The 20,357-nt window shown below is 53.2% G+C and overlaps 3 protein-coding genes across 3 annotated transcripts in view; 1 reads left to right on the top strand and 2 right to left on the bottom strand.

Moving 5' to 3' along the window:
- Positions 1–426: 426 nt before the first annotated feature.
- VOLCADRAFT_95324 (uncharacterized protein) lies at positions 427–3,936 on the top strand (the record flags this gene model as incomplete). The annotated part of the gene is made up of 3 exons (XM_002954485.1): positions 427–1,023; positions 2,876–3,088; positions 3,184–3,936. The coding sequence occupies 3 exons, from the start codon at positions 427–429 to the stop codon at positions 3,934–3,936; spliced, it is 1,563 nt and encodes a 520-aa protein (XP_002954531.1).
- A 4,541-nt stretch (positions 3,937–8,477) lies between these two features.
- Positions 8,478–14,221, bottom strand: mat3 (retinoblastoma-like protein; the record flags this gene model as incomplete). Its single annotated transcript, XM_002954427.2, has 16 exons — positions 8,478–8,732; positions 8,866–9,345; positions 9,444–9,671; positions 9,740–9,835; positions 9,897–10,037; positions 10,740–10,874; positions 10,991–11,143; positions 11,421–11,525; positions 11,592–12,020; positions 12,117–12,557; positions 12,747–12,950; positions 13,154–13,282; positions 13,423–13,545; positions 13,607–13,768; positions 13,835–13,984; positions 14,054–14,221. 16 exons carry the CDS (start codon positions 14,219–14,221, stop codon positions 8,478–8,480), a joined length of 3,399 nt encoding a protein of 1,132 aa, XP_002954473.1.
- Positions 14,222–17,930: 3,709 nt separating this feature from the next.
- The window catches only part of VOLCADRAFT_118743 (uncharacterized protein), a gene marked incomplete at both ends in the record, with an annotated part of 4,799 nt that continues 2,372 nt past the window's right edge, over positions 17,931–20,357 (bottom strand). Inside the window, one exon of the mRNA XM_002954426.1 lies at positions 17,931–18,119. Within this exon, the coding sequence (XP_002954472.1) occupies positions 17,931–18,119 (189 nt within the window). The remainder of the gene's footprint in view (positions 18,120–20,357) is intronic.

Raw genomic sequence — 20,357 nt, 5'->3', positions numbered from 1 at the left:
CAGTTGTTGGCGCCCGTGTGCGCAGTTGTTGGCGCCCGCGTGCGCAGTTGTTGGCGCCCGCGTGCGCAGTTGTTGGCGCCCGCGTGCACAGTTGTAAGCTTCGTTGATGACCTTTTTTACTCGCGGTGTTTTGCCTTCCCGCTTTTCTCCTTTATTTCGCGTTCGCATTTTGAGGTTGCGAACAGACCGTCGCATGGGTTCACTTTGTGGCAGCATTTGCCGTTTTTTTTCCCTTATCGGATAATTCGCGTCAGGCCAAGTGGCCACTCAAGTCGCCTTGGCAGCCGGCCGGCTGGGGACCCGTTTTTTGCCTGTCTTACTCTTTAAGCGTTGCTCCGCTTCTCGCCTCGCCCGTGTCTCCCACAGTCTGTCCGGTGCACGCTTGCAGGCCTTCATAGCCGCCAGTAATTTCCAGCCTGAGGAACCATGGATTCGTTCTCGCACGATGATGCTATTGCCTTCCTGTCCGAGCTAGGGGTAGAGGCCCTCTCGAGTCCGGGCCTTGTGGAAAACGTCCAGCTGTCCATCAGTCACAACGCCAGCCAATTCAAAGGGCAGCATCTTTTAGGTCAGCCGCGCGGCCCACCTACCGCAGCCCCCGAAGACTTACCAGCCCCCAAACGGCCCGCACCGGGCCCCGTCCCTGCCCGTCGGCCAAACCTGGACCCCACACCAGTTCCGGCAAGTCTGGCCATGCATCGGAAACAACCCGCCCGCCCCGCGGTGGCGCCAGAAGGTGTGAAGGTTGAGGCCCCCGGTGAATTCTGGAAGGATAAAGGGGAGTTTTCTAGTCCTACTTTCGACAACACCTCGGGATCTCGGTCGACTCCAGTAGCGGGTCCGCCTTGCGTGCCGCCTCAGATGAGGGGACGCCTCTCGGGCAAGAAAGGCGCTTGGATGGCTTGGGTTGTGAACACGCTGGTCATCTCGTGGATCACGTCGGGTTTCCCACTCCGTTGGGTCTCCAGCCCTCCCCCCCCAGCACTCCGGCCGCAATCACGCTTGGGCAACCGCCAACACCGCGTTCGTGGACAAAGCCGTAGCAGATCTGGTGGCGTCGGGCACGGCCCGCGTATGGCCGTCGCAGCCCCGCGTGGTTTGCCCGTTGGGGGTCATGCAGCAGGCAACCAAGCTCCGGCTTATTTGGGACGGCAGGCTGGTAAATGATTATTTGCACGTCCCCTCCTTCCGCTACGAAGACTTGAAGGCGGTTCCTGGTTGGCTACTCCCAGGCGATTATCTTTTTACTTTGGACCTTAAAAGCGGCTATCATCACCTCGATATCGATCCCAGGTTCTGGGAATATCTCGGCTTCTGCTGGAGAGGGGTCTTCTATGTGTTCACACAACTGCCTTCCGGCCTCGCTTCCGCTTGCTGGGCGTTCACGAAGCTCATGCGAGAGGTCATGCGCCCCTGGCGCAAACGCGGCTGGCGATGCTCGGGCTACATAGACGATCAGGTTCACGCAGACCAGAACGCCGACAACTTGGTCCGGCGCAGGGCCGAAGTGGTTGCTCAGTTGGAGACGCTCGGTTTCCTGGTCAATAAAGAGAAATCTATGCTGGGGGCCGTGCAGCATTGCATTCGTTATTTGGGCATGCTTATCGATACCAAGGACGGCGTTTTCATCGTGCCAGGCAACAAGCGGGACCGCCTCTTATCTGAGATCAACGGTGTGCTCACGGCGCGGCGCTCGACCGCCCGCCTATTGGCATCCATTAAAGGCCAACTCCTGGCCATGTCTTGGGCCTTCGGACCTTGGGCCCGGCTGCGCACCCGAGCGCTCGGTCAACTTATTGAAACTCGGCAGACCTGGGAAACCCATCTCTCCCTCTCTGACGACGCGCGGGAGGAGCTGTCTTTCTGGGAGTCGTCCTTTGATCGGTTTAACGGCCGTCGGCACCTGTGGGTTCCGTCCGTAGTGCATTCCCTCTTTTTTTTGCGACGCCGCAGGCAAATCCTCCGAGTCCCTCGGAGGTTGGGGGGCCTGGACAATCCTCAATGGCCAGCTAGCGCCAGCGCGTGGCGAGTGGACGCCCGACGTCAGTGCTATGGGGTCTACCCCGCAGGAACTCCAGGCCATTCTGAACGCGATTCGATCTTTCGATAGCCCAGCCGGTCTATCAGGTCAGTCGGTTAAGGTCACCACCGACAACCTTAATGCAGCGAATGTCGTCAACAAGGGCTCCGCTAAAGCGGACAACTCCCACAAGGTCGCCTGCGAGCTGCACAGCTATTGTTTCGAGCAGGATATCCGCTTGCAAGCGGAGTGGCGACCCCGCGGCCAGAACCAGCTCGCCGATGCGCTTTCGAAACTGCAAGACCCTGACGACTGGATGCTGAAGCCCAGCATATTCCGCAGGCTTCATGACATCTGGGGCCCCTTCGACATCGACCTATTTGCGTCCCACGCGACTTTCCAGCTCCCCGTGTACTATTCCCGCTATTTCACTCCAACGACGTCCGGAGTCGACACGTTCAGGTTCTCATGGGGGCGCAGGTGCTGGGCAAACCCGCCCTTTCACCTCCTCCTCAGGGTACTGCAGCACGCCGAGGCCTGCCAGTCCCGGCTTTGCCTTGTCGCGCCTTTCTGGCCTACTCGCGACTGGTGGCCTTTTATCACGGCCGACGGGGTCTGGTTCATACCTTTCGTGAGTGGAGTTCGCTTGCTCGGCCGGGCCGCGGATGTCTTTCTGGCCCGCACCTCGGGGGGCCCCCTGCCCAAAGGCGCTTCCCGCTGGTCCACCTTGGCCCTTCTGGTCGACTTCTCGGCCTCTAACATCAACCGTATCCGTGTTCCCGCTGATCCGATCGCGCCCCTCGCACAGACTTAGATGCCTAGGCTGAGGCTCTTTTGGTCGCTCTCGGCGCGGAGGTGGACACGGAGCTCTCCACCTTGGCGACTCAGTTTGCCCAGGTGGCCGGTCAGACACTCGCCCCGCGGACGTCCAATGATTACGCGCGGTCTTGGGAACCCTTCCGCGAGTGGTGGGTGGCCAGGCGCCTGCCCGGAAGCATCTACGACACCCCGGGTGAGGCGGTGGCGCTCTATCTGCTCTCCCTGCTGAACTTGTCCAAGGAAGATAAGGTGGGGCCTGGACGGGTTCGTACAGCGAGTGCAGCAATCAGCTCCTACTTCCGCCTAGCCAGCAGAGCGTCCCCTACAGAGCACCCTGCCTGCAGCTCGTCCGCGACCTCGCCGAAAAGCAACTCCAAGGCCGTAAGCTGGAACGCGACGCCCTGGAGCCGGCGGACGTCACGGTGCTGGCCCGGCTGGTCGGTGGGCCGGAGCCGCCCCTTGACCAGCTGATGACCGTTACAGCCATCGTGGTCATGTTCACGGGGTTCTTTCGGTTCGACGATGCTGCGGAGATAAGCATTCACGAGGACCTTCTGGTTATCACGGCAACTGGGATGGATGTTTTCATCCCTCGATCCAAGACCGATCAGCAGAGACAGGGTCACTGGGTTCCCATCGCCCGCGTCAGCGGTGCCGCTTGCCCCGTGGGCCTGACAGAGCGCCTCCTCACCCTAGGACGGTACAAACGCCGCCCAGACACGCCGGACGAGGACGTCGGGCCCCTTTTGCGACCGGTCCAGTGGAACAGGGCCGGGGGGTACTTGTCAGGCCCCCTGACAGGCACGGTGGCCCAGCCGATCCACTCCCTGTCGTACCCTGCCTTCTGCCACCGGCTCAACAAGACCCTGCAGGCGGCGGGGATCACCCGCCGCATCACTGCGCATTCCATGCGCATAGGAGGAAATAGCACTGCCGCCGACCGCGGCGTGCCTGAGGACCTGCGCAAAGCGCACGGCTGGTGGTGCAGCGACGCCATGGTACAGCACTACACGCGGCGCGACGGGGAGGCGAAACTCTCCGTCTCCCGCAGCCTGGGCCTCGCCAGTGAGCAAATGTCTCTTCGGTCTGCTGTGTAAGGCCCTTGGCAGCGGTGCAATTCTCGCCAAAAAATCGTCCAAACCGCACCGTTCAGCACCATCGGGTCAGCCAATCCTCCGCCACCAGAACCAGTTAAGGGAGACAGTAACACAGAATTGTTGGCTTAGACGCGACGGAGCGAAGCGACCGGAGCTTCTAAGGCTGGTTCTGTGGTACTGTCGTACAACTGGTTCGCAGTGGCGACTTAATTCTCGCTGCTCTCCTGGTGAAGTCATTCTGCCTTCACGCAGAAGAGCATACAGCCTTGTCCAATAGTCAGTGTGACAGGCTGTACTTGCCCCCCGCCCGCCCTATTCCTGTCAGCCCCTTGCTTCCTTTTTTCCGCTATCCCCAGTCTTGCCCCAGATGCAGCACTGATTGGCTCGGCCTGGCGTCGGCGGGCTCCTGAGAGGCGCCCTCCCCCCCTCAGCATGGTGGCAGGGGGAGGCAGCACGCGCGCGGGAGGGGGGTGGTTCAGGGGGCGGGCCGAGGCGCCCGCATCCGGGATGAGGGGGAACACCTCTTGGGGTTGGTGCCTGGTCGTTTCTGGTCGGTCGGGCTTTGTCTGGTGCGATGGTCTTTGGGGCGCGCGGGTGCTGCAGTGCTTCTGTTCTTAGGTTAGCTTTGTTTTGGTTTTTTGGTGTTGGGCGCTGGCGCCCTTCCGCGGTGTGTTCCGGACTGTTGGCTGTCTGGTGTGTCGCGCCGCGGTCGGCCGCGCGGCCCCCGTGGCTACGGGCGGCCTGCTGGCCGGTTGGGCCGCGCGGCCACTGATAGGCTTGGCTGCTTGCTCTTCCTGCTGTGTAAGGCCCTTGGCAGCGGTGCAATTCTCGCCAAAAAATCGTCCAAACCGCACCGTTCAGCACCATCGGGTCAGCCAATCCTCCGCCACCAGAACCAGTTAAGGGAGACAGTAACACAGAATGGTATTTATGGCATGGAAGATCTCTGGCGCGCTGCAAGTGTGGTTGGTGATCCATTGGATCACCTCTCTCAACGTGCATTTTATCTTCGACCGCCCCACAGTCGCATCTGCAGATGCTTGAATCAAGGTGTTTAGACGCAGTATCCCTGCTTAAACTCTTCGTATGGCACGATACTGCAAAAATCGCCAGGATGCGCAGCTTCGTCAGCCTGCTTTTTATTTTTCAAGTTTTACTTCGTTTGAGCATATACCCGGTGTAAAATTGCATTGGTTTTTTTACGCACTTGCATTGCCATCGCCTCGCGCCTGTATGGCACTGTGTGTTTCCGTGTCACGGCACCCTTCTATTAGGATTGGGCCCCCCAGCCAAAATTAAGGTTTTACCGAATCAGTCACACGATAACAGCTCCACGATAAGGATTACGACACGACCAAGAGGATTAGGATTGGGACCCCAGCCTCAGAGTTAGGATTGCGGTCCGGCCCCAGGATTAGGATTGGGACCCCCCCAGGATTGGGATTGGGACTCGGCCACAGGATTAGGATTAGGACCCCGACCCTAGGATATGGATTAGACCACCACTCTGGATTAGGGATTAGAAGTGGTCCAACCCTGTTGAGATTAGAGGATTGCTGACCGGTACCCACCCCCTGGATTAGAGGATTAGGACCACTTTGCACCCCTCTGCCCCAGTCTTCACTGAAACCTTGGTATGGCTTGGTTGGCCTGTCCGCCATGCGCTGTGTTGCACAGATAGGCTGGCAGGCGGAATGCAGGACAAGGGCATAACCGGGTGCGGGGCGTGGTGCCGTGTTGGGTCTTGGGGACATGCGCAAGCTGTGCGCCAGCTCGGATGCCATACAATGGCCTATTTCCACCGCCAAATGATCATTTACCCAGTAGAGCATTCATTGTGCCATTCAGAGCCGACAAAGGGATGGAACGACGTGTTGGGCGTGACGGTCAGTTTTTGCTGAATCCCTTTCACTAATGCCCAGTGCTTGTGGCCATTGCAATGACCTTATTGCATGATTTAATTGTTCCAGTGCGTTGGTGTTATTTAAGCAGGTTACATAAACAGGTCATTAGAATGTCCGCCGCGCGCCTTGGGATGTTGTCTTTTTTCTTTCGATTGCTTTCTCCTTTTATGCTAGAAGCCTTTTGACTATGTGCGTCACAATTTTGGGGTTAGTTTCTCCTGGCGAGTGTTTTGCGCGTTAATTGCTTGCCAAGGAGTGCAAGCTGGAGCATTAATTATTAGCGTCTCGTGAATCATCTACATACAGATGTTTTGGAGCTTTGGACCATCGTTTCCATGACCGTCCGCTAGGCGTCCGCTGGAACGGTCAGGATGTACGGCGTTGCGGACAGGGGACCGTCCGCCAGCGGGGTATATGTGACCTCTGTCAAGCAGTCGCAATTTCCATCTACGAAAGTATGCCCGCTTTGCGCAAAATTTAAGCTGTAAAGAAAAGCAATAATTACCTCAAATGGTGTTCCTGACCTTCGCCGATATCGTTGTGTTAGACTGATCCTTGAGTCAATACATTCATTATGGCTGCTTGCATAACAAATTGCGGGATGCGAGGCGAAATGCACTCTTGCTTACTTCTGAAGTCGCAACTCGCAACTCGCAAGGAACACGCAAAATTTCAATTATTCTTTTTATGCGAATACATACGTGTGCATACGTGACTCAGTTTGTAGGACGGATCTCACAATTGGAGTTGTATTGAACCGTTACTACTACAGCAAACAAGTGCGCGAATGTGTTTGCCACCTCTATTTCGATGAGAATTACACGCAAGCGCAAATAGCTGAAGCTTTCGGGCACAGACCTTGCGAGAGGACTGTGCATGCTCCTACCTGGCGAATGGCGAGGTCCTGCCGCTTAGAGGACAAACAGGAACACGCAGACCACGCAAGTTTGATGAGATCGCTGCACAGACGCTTGTGGAGCTGGTGCAGGCCGACGACCAACCATTGCTCTCCGATCTGGCCACCGCTATGACAAACTTACTGAGCACTCATTGGAGCTGCCCTGATATTAGCCGTGCATTGTCTGAGCTGGGTATGTCCGCAATAAGTTTTTTACCAAGGCATTCGAGGCACGGGAATGCTCAGCTGGCATATCGCGAGCTTGTGTGACAATATGTTCAAATGGCCCAGAAGCCTCCCATTCTGTAATAATTCAATTCAATATCGTGAGCTTGTGCGCGCGCGCGTGTGTGTGTGTGCGTGCGTGTGCGTGTGTTGTGCAAGTATTTGACCATGCCTGACACTGGCCAGGGACTGCTGCCCAGCCCCAACGGAAAGACCACCTAAGCTCCTCCCGCAGACGGGAGAGGGGCATAAGGGGCCTCTGTCCCCTCCAAAGCAGCCGGGTCAAGGCTCCGTCACGCGAGTTTGAGCACTGAGCCTGAAACACATAAGAAGACTGGCTCTTGTGGTGAGGGTTCAAGAAGACCGAGGAAACCCGGAAACCCTGCACAGACCCTACCCCTCCCTATTTAGGCACCAGGCCCTAATAGAAAGCTCGGTCTCTCACCCGATTCTCTGTTGCTTGCCCGCAAGGGGCACGGGGGAGCAGGCAGGGTTCATTGCTCGTGCTGAAATCCATAATGACCACCTGAAATCGCCATGCCCCAATGTTTTCGTCAAATGCTTATATGTTTCCGCTTAGGCTGTAGGGATTTAGAGATTAACCGACCTAACGGCCATGAGCGCACAGCCCGCACCTGGTGGCTTTGTGACTGGGGGCCGGTTGAAGACAAAATGCATGTCTTTGTGGAATGCCCGGTGTACACTAGTACACGGGCTAAGTATGAACGTGATCTCGTGTTTCAAGGGTGCAACATGCGCACGATTACCACCGAGGCCCCACCCCTGGCAGTAGCCAGGTTCCTCTCGGAAGTCCGGGAGACCCGGCACGTTGCTCTAAGGCGCTTCGTGCTCAAGCGGACGAGGGTGGACGATGATGGTCCACCATGTAACCGCCCTAAAAACGATTTACCACCCATGGACCCCCCAGCTTTTATGGACACCCCCGCACTTGTGCGGAACTTGTGCGGGCTAGGCTAGTTCCTATCATTTCACCGCCAGGGCTAGGGATGCCTCGAGGCAGTGTGGTTGTTACAGTGGGCTCCAGACTCACAAAGAGTTCAGTAGAGCGTAGGACACAAGGTCGGGGAGAGCAATTCTTTGGACTGCCCCGGTCGCACAATTCCTGTGCTTCCCTAATTCGACACCCCGAACAGCCCAATTCGACACCACGACAGGCTAATTCTGACTGTCGGAATGTCCCTGCCAGGCCAATTCGTGTCCCTGTCAGGCCAATTCAAGGGCCTGTCCCGGCAATTTAACTTGTCCCAGGTGTAGACCCCGTGCCAATTTCAACCCTTCTATCGAGCAATTTCGACGAATTGCGGAGTCGGCCCGGAAAATCTCAGGCAGGCATCCAGAATCGCGGTAGTTGGTTTTGATTCTGTACATGGGCCAGGAAGTGGCAGGAACCCTACACGCTTGGTTACCGTCCTCGGTTCTCATTTCATTCATACATTCATGTGTAAGGATTGCAATAATTCACCGAATTTTGCAAAAGTTTACTATGTTCAGACTCAGTCACTTCCATGCTTCCGATTCGGCGTCCTTTGGCGCCTGCAGGTCTTCTGAAATTGTGAACAGTCGTAGGTATCCGCATCATCAAATACATCCAGGCCAGCACAAGCTGCCTGCCCGTTAAAGCTTTGGTCTAAGCCTGTACAACTCTTGGGACCGCCGTCAAGGCCAACAGGGCGAAGTACCCATCCAGGTCCAGCGTTAAGTCTAGATCCCACTTCACAGTATTGCTGCGACTCAGTCCCACAATTATCAGCACCACCTTGCTGTGAGTCCAGTGCCTGCGGGGTACGTATTGCAACAAAGACGTGCTCCTGTGATGCTGATTCAAATTTATATGATGCAACTACATAAAGAACTTGCCTGCAGCAGTGCCGCTAAGCCATCTGGTATTTGGTGCTCGGTTCGCTTCCCAGGTGTGCACGTGTTCAAGCCAGCACGCACTTCCATTTCATGAGCTGAGGTAAGTAACGCCGCACAGTTCTGTGCTGAATCCATCACATGAACTCCATCCACTGCATTATCTGTAGGCACACCAAAACGCATAAGCACCCCCCTATTACCAGCATGGCTCCTCTGATGTTCTGTCCCGGGTGATCTTAGGGCCTCCAGCCCTAACTGTTTCATAATTTGCGTCATCTTGCCCGCACTGTCATGAGCTGCTGACAGTTCGCCTTCCATTGCAGGCGCTCCACAACTTATCGAGATATCGCCCTTCAATTCTCCAGTAACATTGTCAGGGCTGCCGATGGTAGGTCCAATGGTCCCAGGATACTCTCCTTTACCACTCCGCAGTAAAAAAGACTTCATACAAGGTACAAAGACTTGATTGTAGAACGCAATAATATCGGCACGCCTCCCCACCTGGAAAAAACCACCATTTGTACGCTGTTATTCAAAAGTTACCATCAGCCGTCAGGCACATTTACATGCCTCACAGCGAAGTAGCATTGGCAGCGATGGCAACCTACCTGCAAGCTTGGATTTGACTGCTCAACCACGACCGAACGGAATATGGACGGTTGTGCTTGAGGCTGCTTGCGGTAATGTGCGATTATTTCACGAAATGAAACCTGGGCCAGCCTGTGAACTTTGCAAAAACCATAAAGTGCCGAGAGGATTATCTGGTCGATGTGCCGATTATAGAACAAGTGTGTCTGGAAGAACAGAGCATGCTCGATGGTCTGATACACCTACACACATGATAATCAGGCCAAGTAATAGTATTGCCATAATAAAGCGGCTCGGAATGCTTAGATAACCATACCTTTGTATTGACATCTAGACGTTGCAAGGGACTGAAGTCAAAGTTATCGCATAAGACCGCAAGCCTGAAGGCGGCAAGCTTCAGTACCTGCAGCAAAGCTCGCGTCATGCAAGTAAACCAACAGGTTTAATTTTCGTGCTTTGCTTTAGCATTTTCTTACCTTACAACAGAAATGGTTTAATGCTGCCGCGCAACCATCTGTGTGAGCGGATTCTACGAACTTGGCTCCAATACAAGGTGGAAGCTTTCGCAAATAACGATGAACAGCGTGCTGGCTCCCCTCCATGCGGGCTACAGGGAAGAAGAGAGCGGTAATCTAAGACCAGCCTGGCAATAGTATTTTGCCAACCTGGCAATACTAATCTCCAGGAGGACGATATGTGGGCAGATGATTAAGCATTCAAACTTGATAATCTATTGCAGGTTTTGAAGAAGAATTATTAGCAACGCCATCCAATACCAGATCATTGGCGGCCTATAAAGTTAATACTGTAATGTTAAGAATCTTATTAATATTGCTAAAAACCACAGCAAAAAAGAAAAAATATCGCTCCAACCATAAACTACTGAAATTATCACTGGACAAGTCAGATTAATATGATGATTTGAAAACAAGACACAGATTGTCCAAAATTGATAACGTGAATGTTATTTCACATTATCAACACTGGGCAATCTTTATATAGTTGATGTCGGCTATATATATGTAAAGGTACGTAAAAATAATGGGTAACATTGATATTGTAAAGGCAGTTTTGTTTACCTTGCTATCATATGTTAATTTTGAATTAACCACAAATACTGGTACTTCTAATCCCTTTAGGGGATGAATAAAGGGGAACTCCTGAAGTTCTTCATCCCCTTTAGGACCGAGTTCTCCTTTAGGGGAAGACAAGAAAAGCGCTGTAATAAGGCCTTTCAATATTACTACTACGTAGTAATAATATAATATTGGTACCGCTAGTATGATCATAGGTTAAATGTTATGCATACCTTTTTTCACCGGAGAAAACTCAAGCACGTTCGAGTCTTGTGGTCTCTTCGTTGACAGGGGTGATGCACTTGTATCGGGGATGAGCACCAGAGACTTAGGTGCCTGCATTGTCTTGTCAGCTGTGTCGGGCAGAAAACAGCATCAAATGATTATCAGCATTGCCTGTTTGCAGCACCTTAGTCACAGATCCGTTAATATTACGTAAATCCTTAGCCAGCCTGCCTTCATTGCAGCACCCCTGTGTCTAGCTTACTGGTGTCGTCCTCAAAAGTTGCACACTCTTCCAAAAGTTCATCCTGGGCCACGGTGCTGCAAATGAGGCTGTAGAGTGGAGAATCCGCCTCCCACGCCAAGGATTCGAGGATTTTTTCTTCAACGAGGAAAAGGTGCCGTTTGAGATCCCTGCAGTCATGGCATTATAATGCGAACAAGTCCACATCGCATAGAAGTTACGGTTCAAAGCGACATGGCTGTCACTGTGGTGGCGTAATAATCACAAGCATGACCACCAAGGGTACACACCACAGGTCAAATAGACCTTGACCTTTTCAAGTCCTCACAAAACCAGAACTCATGAGCACAACGCATACCAGTGCGAGAATGGCAGCTACCGAGCCTCTAGTGCGCTTCAATCAACCCCAATAAGCTTGAATTTCCCCACGCATTGGCTCCAACAGAGATGACAGACCGGGGCAACGTTGTAATACTCCTGACGAAGCATTGTATCATCTTGGCCAAGTCAAACGCCTTGATATGTAATGCATCCAACACCTGAGGCCAAGAACAGACAAAATACTGTCAAAAGAAGCAAAATGACATTCCTTAGCGTTAACATTGCGCCATAGGGATTCTTACTTTTGGGAACGTACAAGAAACCATGCGATAGCATGCAGTCACCACCTCGGCAGAACACGCAACTAAGGCGCGATGGAACTTGCCAGCTGAAAGGAGGGAAGTAACACCTGCCACACCGTTGTTCTTCTCCTCGGCCTGCAAGATGCGCTCCAGGCTAAGGTAATATACCTTAGTGACCTCAATACGCCGCTCTGACACCAACGACGGTTGCAACAAAGGAAATGAACCCAAAAGGGAAGGAATTTTCTCTTCTGGCATGATGCAGCTCACCAACTCTTGAACTCTCTGATTCAGCTGCTCTGCAGCTGACAGAGTTACAGTCACGCAGGCACCTTGTTCTCCATCAGGAGGTACCGCCACTTCCGCAAGATACCTCATTACGCTTGGGGACGGCTGCACATTAACAAGAGGGGCAACATCGCGAACACATCCATGTTCGACGATTCGAAAGGAAACCGTGCGTGAATTTCATTTAGAACTGAGAACAATACTTTTCGACTGGAAGTTGCATAGGATACCCACCTCAGCTGCCAGGCTGGCAGTTATGCCACGAAGCCATGCAGACGTGCTCATTATCTCTGAGACCGGCGTTACAGGTGGACCAGTCTCAACGCCGAGATTAAGCTTTGGTAAAGGCGAATGCATCCGTGCCAGCAGTGACGTCTTGGGATTCATCGAGGATGGCGATATTGCATACGATGCTGTTGTGTGTGCGCCGGGGCCCAAAAGTGACCCTTGGCGGATAGGTAATGGGCCTGCACGTAGCTTCATGACCGCAGACTGCATGTGCCGTGGTGAAAAACGGGGCGATGCAAATTTTGTGAAGTCTGTGAACAAGAACTCTCTTTCATCGAGTTCGCTGCCGCCGCGTGTGTAATGCTGCGCGTATTCCGTCTCCAACGCAGAAAGTGCGCGCTGCATGCGATTGCCATCTGTGACAAGGCCCTCCAGCAAACGACCTGCATGGAAGTGGAAGTTCTCCAGTCGCAAACGAGTTTAAGGACTTATCGCTTTTAGATTAAAACTAAGTGAATTAGTTTATGGAGATCGTAGACAGTGCAGCTGCGTGTGCAGCGTTGAGATTCCCCCAACATTGATTTTCAAAATATACATCACCGCCCCCCAAAACATGTATCAATGCACCAGAAATTTCTTACTAGATACAAGGTCCACAACCCCCGGAAATGTGCACTTTTCCGCTGCGGTTGCACTTTTTGCTAAGTTTGATTCCAATTGGGCATGGGACGCCGCCTCCCGCCATTCTGGAACAGCAGACGTCAGGACATGAGAGAGCAGAGCTTCGACACTGGGAATACGCGCCTGCACCCTGCTGTAGTCTGCCTTGCATATCTCTGCAGGCATGGCAACAGGAAGGAGGTTGATATGTGGGGCCCTGGTTGCGCACCCATCCAAGACACATGCACTCATAAGCACTGCGCAGACAGCAGGTCTTGTGTGTCAGTAATGTATTTCTCGCTGAAATGGGCGCTGAGGTCGTGGACAATCAACCCCATTCGCTACTGGTTAGGCATCACCCAAGACATATCCAAATTCATACCTGAAAGTGATTTGAGAAGTGCTGAACGGTATTCTGCCCCACTGACATGGCTAAGGCAGTCTGGAAGCTGCGGGGCGTGACTAACGAGGATGGCGAAAACGCACGGTAGAAGTTCAACGCAACTGCGTACATAGAAACCATGCTACCATCATAACGACGCCAGAAGCATCAGGTGCACATACACTTGGTATCTGATTGATCTAAATCTAATCAACATGTAAAATGAGCGTAAAGCAATCAATGAGTTTTACGGACATATCGAAAGTACCTGACGACATCGGGAAAGGAACTCAAAAGCTTGATCCGTAGCACAAGGAATGCGTTCCACCCAAGCTTAAGCACTATCTGCTTAAAGAAGTCTAACTGATGCAGAAGCATGCCGAAATTGTCCTGCAAGATTGACCCGAAAGATAGCAGGGCGCAAGCGGGGACTAGAGAGAACTACGGAACTAACCTTGTACTTTTTGGCGAGCAAACCCATGACTACAACAGTCTCCGAATTCTCCTTCAGCTGAGCCTGCTGCGCAAACAATCGCGAACTACCCCCACGCGCTTCAAAGTATGAAGAAAGCTTGCTGACCACGACATTCACCTCGCGGAAAAAATCAAGAAGACTGTAGCGAGTGTCAAGATTTGACTGCTTCGCCACAGCGGCAGATGTGCCACAGTGCATAACTTACTTAATGCCCGCAGCAGCAACAATCCGTGATATTGGACAGCCAAAGTTGGATACTGTTCTGCCTCCTTGCGCCTGCGCCGCGAAAAGTACGCGCGCCACGAAAAGAAGGCTCGCCTGTGTACAAAGATGTTTGACCTCTTCATCCTGCTCGCCCTGCATAGCAAAACATTATTTCAAGAAAACTCCGGGCGCCCGGAAGATTGCTTTATACAAAATCCTGACCGCGTAGTCTGAAGCAGGTGATGCATTTTCTTGGCACTCATAACTGGCCCTAAGCTCCCGGTACAGCTGAAGAAATCCCTCCTGTGAAATGGCGTCACCGAAATTCACCTCCTTCAGCAGAAAGGATATCCTATCATTGAGCGGGCCGTTACGGTTTAAAGTATCCATGCCGTCGAGCGAAACACATACATTCGAAGGGTAAGCACCTTGTAACGACATCACAAGTACATGTCTGACTGTTTGCACAAATGTCTTTTCGGCCAGGTGAGGCCCGCCCTGGAGTGGTCGTTAGTACTGCTGCGATGTGACTCTGCGCAAAGTGAATTTATGCTAAGGCGTTTCCCTATTAAACGTTTATTAGCCGGACAGCGGCTATAGAACATATTTGTGGGATCTACGGTACCCACCATCAGTTGGACGCATGCACCGTCCGGGAAGGCTCCCAGGGTTAAGTTAGGTAGGAACGCCCGAGGCGTCCATTGCCGACTGCCAACCGCAAGAATCCATCTCCATTACCTCCACCAGCTCAGCGGATCACCAGCCTCAGGCCAGTGAGTCCTGTTTGTCAGCTCCGCGAGCTAGCGGAGGCAATCGAGGGGGCTGCGAAGCGCGATCCCCCGCATGAGCAGGGTCGATTCCCCTTGCTCTTCCTCCTTCACCGCCACCCTCCTCTGCCTATCTCACCACCAAATCGTAAGTCCATATTGCGGCAACACACCCTCCTCCTTTTTGTTCTCCTATTGCGGCAGCACACCCTCCTCCTTTTCCCCCTTACTATTGCTGCTACTGCTGTCATTGTTTTAATCGCTACTGCTCGTACAGCTACTACTCTTCCAGGCGCCTTACCCACCCAAACCTTACTTAGAGAAACCTATTCCGGCAGAAGTGGTTCAGCGGCACCTGGTTCAGCATTACCAGGCGACCCCAAGGAGCCTTATACAGCAGCTGCCACACTCAACCGATAAACCCCCTAACTGCTGTTGCTGGTCGGCCATGCAGCATTGCCCCTGTCCCCTTCTCGCTCTTTTCTCTTTCACGTCCGGATGTGTTCCGGGACAAGTAAGGGCTGAGATGAAGAGGAAGAAGAGAAAGGAGGGGGTCAAGCCTCAAGAGGGGCCCCCAACCCCTCAAGCCCCAAAGCGTCCCTTAGTCACCCACCACAATGGCCCTGCAGACACAACCGGTGCAAGGCCCGTACGGGTACGACTCTATCACAACACAAATTCATGGTCACACGGCGGAATACATCACAGACATACGGACAGACGGCTGGCACATGGACACATGTTGCGCATGTTGACAACACGAAGCAGCACTATCATCGAGGCAATGCGAAGCAAATGCGAGCCAACTACTTCCATACCAGGAATCCACATGGCGAAATATAAGCATTGGATGGGTCTGGCGGCCGAGCAAGCGGGCAGGAAGGAGGTGCTCCCGCATATCACAATGTTTATCCCACGTTCAGCGAATCGCAAGCTTATGCAGTTTAGGCTTTGCTGTTGGGCACTGGCGGCTAACAGAGCGCGTAAGGGACGGCGTTATATACCTAGGGAGGGGCGAGTATGCCCTTGCTGCGGCACTGATAGCCACATCGAGGATGAGAAACACATTTTGCTGGACTGTCCGGTGTACGACGAAATCAGATCTGATATGGGCTTTCCACGCTTCGAGCATATGAAGGACGCTATGAAGTGGGAACCTGAACGCCTGGCAAGGATGCTGGAACGCATATGGTCTCACCACAACTCTATCGTTCCCTTTGGTCGTTAGTATACTTCATCACTTGTCTCGTTGGAAGTGCGAGGTAGGATGGTGCTTATAGGCGATTTGGCAGCCCTTGAGCCCTCGGCTCGTATTAGGGTGGTTTGCAGGTACAGGGAATGCACCCACGACCATGAAACAACAACAACAACAAATACCATACATAAATTAATTGTAACGAACGAGCGTACATGCATGCATACATACATACATTATACCCAGGTTAGGCATTACTGGTAAGGCACGGACCATTGCCCCCAGAAAATTTCGGGGTCGAAAATCCTTCCGATGGTGGAAGGTAAAGTGCCCCTAGTCGATGGACCGTGGTGACCTGCGATAAAGTTGACTCACGAGCTGACCAGGAATGGAGTTGGGCCACCGTCGATCCGGCAGATTCCGTTGGACGCCGGTGGTGGGTGCGGAACCTAAGCGATCCACTGAGAAGTTGACTAGGGTGACTAGATGAAGGTGCTCCGAAATACCGGGGAAGGGAGGGTTTCGCCGGGTAGCGGCCACGGGTGAAGATATGGCCCCCTGTCCCACACATCATACATCACCAGATGGTACCCAGCCACATCTACATGCATACACGTACACACACAAGGAATGAAGGATGGCCGGAAGGATCACCTGTGTCACACCGTTATTGTGTACTGCATGCCCTGACGCCGCCACCAACATCATCGCCATGGAACCCCAACTACCTGTCCTTAACCTTCCCCCTCCCGTTCTCACAATCCCCTGTCAGCAGGAACTGCTCGTTGGGGTCTATTAACTGCAACATGGCAGTGGAGGGCGGTGGTGCAGCGGTGGTGATGGTGATGGAGGCGGCGGCAATAACCGTGCAGTTGAGGCGGAAGCACTTGGCGGCCTTCTTTGGTACTGTTTAACCCAGATTGCTTGGCGGTGGCGGCCTCTTCTTCCGTTTCTTCTTAGGCGGCGGTGGCGGTGACGGTGGCGGTGACCGGATTGGTGGCGGCCGCGGCGGCGACTGGATCGTTGGCGGCGGCGGCGGCGGTGGCTGTCTTGTAATTACCGCAGGCAGGATTGGCGGCAACGGCGGGGGCGGTCGCGGCGGCGGCCGTGGAGGCCTGGGCGATGGCGGGCTTGGCGGCTTGAGTGGCCCCAGCGGGGGACTCGGACAGCACAAAACTGGCTTTCCAAAGCAGCTCATTGACAAATAAAACACTGGAGGAGCCCGAGCCGAGCAAGGAACCCATGGAGAAAGGGAGGAGGGAAAAAGTGGAGGGGGGAGATTTAGGAAAAGCGGAGTTAAGGCTTTAGGAAAGCGAGAAAAAAACTCTCAAACAGATATACAAACATAGGGGCGTTGTTGGGGAAAGAGGGTAACGTAACGGGGCCAGCGGTGCTGTCAACGAAGAATGGCGATCCACCGCCAGCAAAGAGCGGGACAGGGTAGGGGCCTCAAGCCTCTTCAACAAACCGAATGAGATGAGCGCGGCGCTTGATCTGATCGCATCTGAGATTGCCTGACGATTATATATAGGAGGAAAAAGTATCCGATTTTTAGATTCCGATCAGATCTGTTCGAGGGGGCCTGAGGCTTAGTTGGATGGGTGCCTACTTACAGGAGTTGGTGACGGACTCCTCAAGGACGCTGTTGCACGGCAGCTGGCCCACCGTGATCAGGGTGGCCAAGAAACCTTGGAGAGCAAAACCGGCCTGGGGGGTTACGACGTAGGATTTAGGAGCTTCAAGGTTTCCGGATCAAGCGAAAAAAACATACAGACATCAAGCCCTTGAAAAGCTCACTCAATACGGGAGTCTCTGGGTATCACCGGCCACTCTCCCCCCACACGCACATGCATTCACACACATACATATACACACATACATATACATAACCGTATACATACACGTCTGGCGAGGATGTTGGAACGTATGTGGGCTCACCGAGACTCAATTACCCCCTTTGGACGCTAGTCTGGGCTGATGTGCGGTGTTTTTCCTTTTCTCCGTGGCTTTTAGGCGTTGTAGTATTCCCCTTGGGCCTTCGGCTCGTATGGGTAGTCTTACAGGTATGGGGTCACGCACCCCCCAACCATGTAACACACACACATATACATAACCGCACACCCGCACACGGCCCCACCTGTGCCGCCGAAACGGGGTCCTGCAGCTGAACGTTCAGGTACGTGTCCCCCGTGATGTAGCCCACAGTGCACAACACGTCCGACAGCAGGGTTTGCCCCGCTGCCTGCAGCGACACCTTCACGGCGGCACGGAGGGCGGTGCAATTTATGGAGAAGATGGCGTCCTGGTTGGGGTTCGTGATGCGGATCTGCGTGCGAGGGGGAAGAGGGAAGGAGAAGGCGTGGTGGGTTAGGGGGGAAGATGAACCACGAACGAGTGAAGCTGATGCCGAGATAAGACTGATACGCCAGAAGTAAGGAAGGCATAGCTAAACGGTGGGCGCTTGTGAAGAAGAGTCCTCGCGATGATATAGTCATGACGATACTACCTACCTTGCCGCCAAAACTAAAATAATGTGCGGAACGAGAACAGGAAAACCATCCAAAGGTAGGTGTAAAGGCGGTGAAGAGCAAAAGACTGACGTGAGTTGAGAAAGAGGTGACGTAAGCAGGAAAAAATGGTTCGCCGGCCTGGCGGCGGAATTGAGGAACCCCGACAGAACTGGCTGACAAGCTGGTAATAAGCTGCTGGTGACATGCATGTGCTCCTCCAAACCCCCAACACGCGCCCGACCCGATCGACCCGACCATCCTAGTCCGGCTAGCCGACCGACGCAACGCGATATACCAACAAAGCTCGAACCTACTCGGACTCACCTGGCCAGGCAGCAGAAGCGGCGGGCAAGGGCACATGCGAGGCAGAGAGGTTGCAAGGTTGTGAGTAGCGGCCGGTGAAGGAAAGATTGCATGCGAATGCCGCTGGAAGGGACTATTATGCTGGAAGACTGGGGAAACCGGGAAGAAGAATAAAGACCATATGGAATGTGGTAAAAACGCAGGGGCTGAAAAGAAAAAGAAATGCAAAGGCGGCGCAGGACGACACAGAAGGCGTCGTACTAGATGACGGAATTGACAGCGCGATTACGGAATGGACGTCGTGTACACCGCCAGGAACGTGAAGAAGCTAGAAATTGAGAACTGGGGTGGAAAGAACGCATAAGAAAGGCAAATGGGAGAGGCTGTTGCTAGGGAGAGAAGTGTGTGCGTGCACGTGGACCAGGGGCACATGTGGCTTCCGCCAACCCGCATGCATTAGGTGGTGGTGCATGCAGCCCCGTAGTGCCTAAGATGTGGGGAAAACTGTGTACTCTTGGGGCGAAGGTGAGGAGTTGGGCTAGGGGGGAAGGAAGGGCGGGGAAGAGCATGGGAAGTCAGGTTATGAAAACATAGAATATAAACCGTCAGTTACTGGCAGAATATCATATGGGTACAACAAGTCCATAGGACCACATTTAACTCTGGCCTTTATTTTTCCTACTGGTGACGTATGGGTATGTATGTATGTACGTATGTATCTGTATATGTGTATGTATATGTGTATGTGTATCAGCGCTTTTTTCATTTTTGCCGGTTAATTTCCAGTCCGAACGGAGGAGTAGGTTTTTAGTCGGGGAAATAAAAGTATTCCGAACCTGTAAGGCGCTGGGGGGGGCCGGAGCCCACCCCCGAACCCCCCCCCATGAGTTACAGTTTAGTTCGTGCAAACGTCGGGTTCGGGGAATGTCGCAACACGCGCACACCGCAATCTCTCAAGCACTGATCGAATAGAGTTCGTTCACCATTGTTTGTTTGGCATCACGTTGAAAGATAACACAACACGACTTTCCGGGTTGCAAAAATAATGATGCATAGCAGCAATGAACCGGAACCGCCAAACGCAACCTGTTTCCTGGCCCATCGCGATTGTCTCCATATGACGATCGTTGATGTTTGGCCCGCTCGCTGTTGACAACCGGAGTGGCGTCATTGTCGTCGGCTGGCTGCAGCATTGCGTCCACATTGCCTACGACCTCTACACCGTCTTCATTTACGTCGCTAATGGCTTCAGTTAAATATCTGCGTTCCACGCTTTGGGAGCTTCGGGTCCGAATGTTTTGCAGCGTGAGGTCGGGTCAGAAACAGTCCGATTCCTCGTTGACTTTCGGGCGTGACCTTCGTAGCAGTATCCATGGCATTAAAGTACTATGATATGGTTAACATGTATGTCTCGTGTAAGATTCTAGCGGCTTTGGCATGGACAGTCCATTTTTGGCTGGAGGAATGAACATGTACGGTCGGAACTTTAATTATGTTTAATTTTCAGGACCACGAACAATTTATATCATTCCGAGTTCGAAATATATTCCACAAAAAAATAACGCTGATGTGTATGTGTATGTGGGTGGATGCGTGGATGCGGTGTGGGTGGGTGGGTGGGTGGATGGATGGTCATTACACGAGGGACACGCCACAACATGCGCCTTACCGACATGGTAAGGTATGTCATTTGTTGTACGGCAATGAGCTGCTGGCGTTAAAGTTGGGCAAGTGTTTGTATTCACTGCGTG

The sequence above is a fragment of the Volvox carteri genome (assembly GCF_000143455.1).
Source record: "Volvox carteri f. nagariensis unplaced genomic scaffold VOLCAscaffold_43, whole genome shotgun sequence".
Classification (NCBI taxonomy): Eukaryota; Viridiplantae; Chlorophyta; class Chlorophyceae; order Chlamydomonadales; family Volvocaceae; genus Volvox; species Volvox carteri.
The sequence above is the reverse complement of the archived record's forward strand: the minus strand, read 5'-3'. Positions and strand labels throughout refer to the sequence as shown.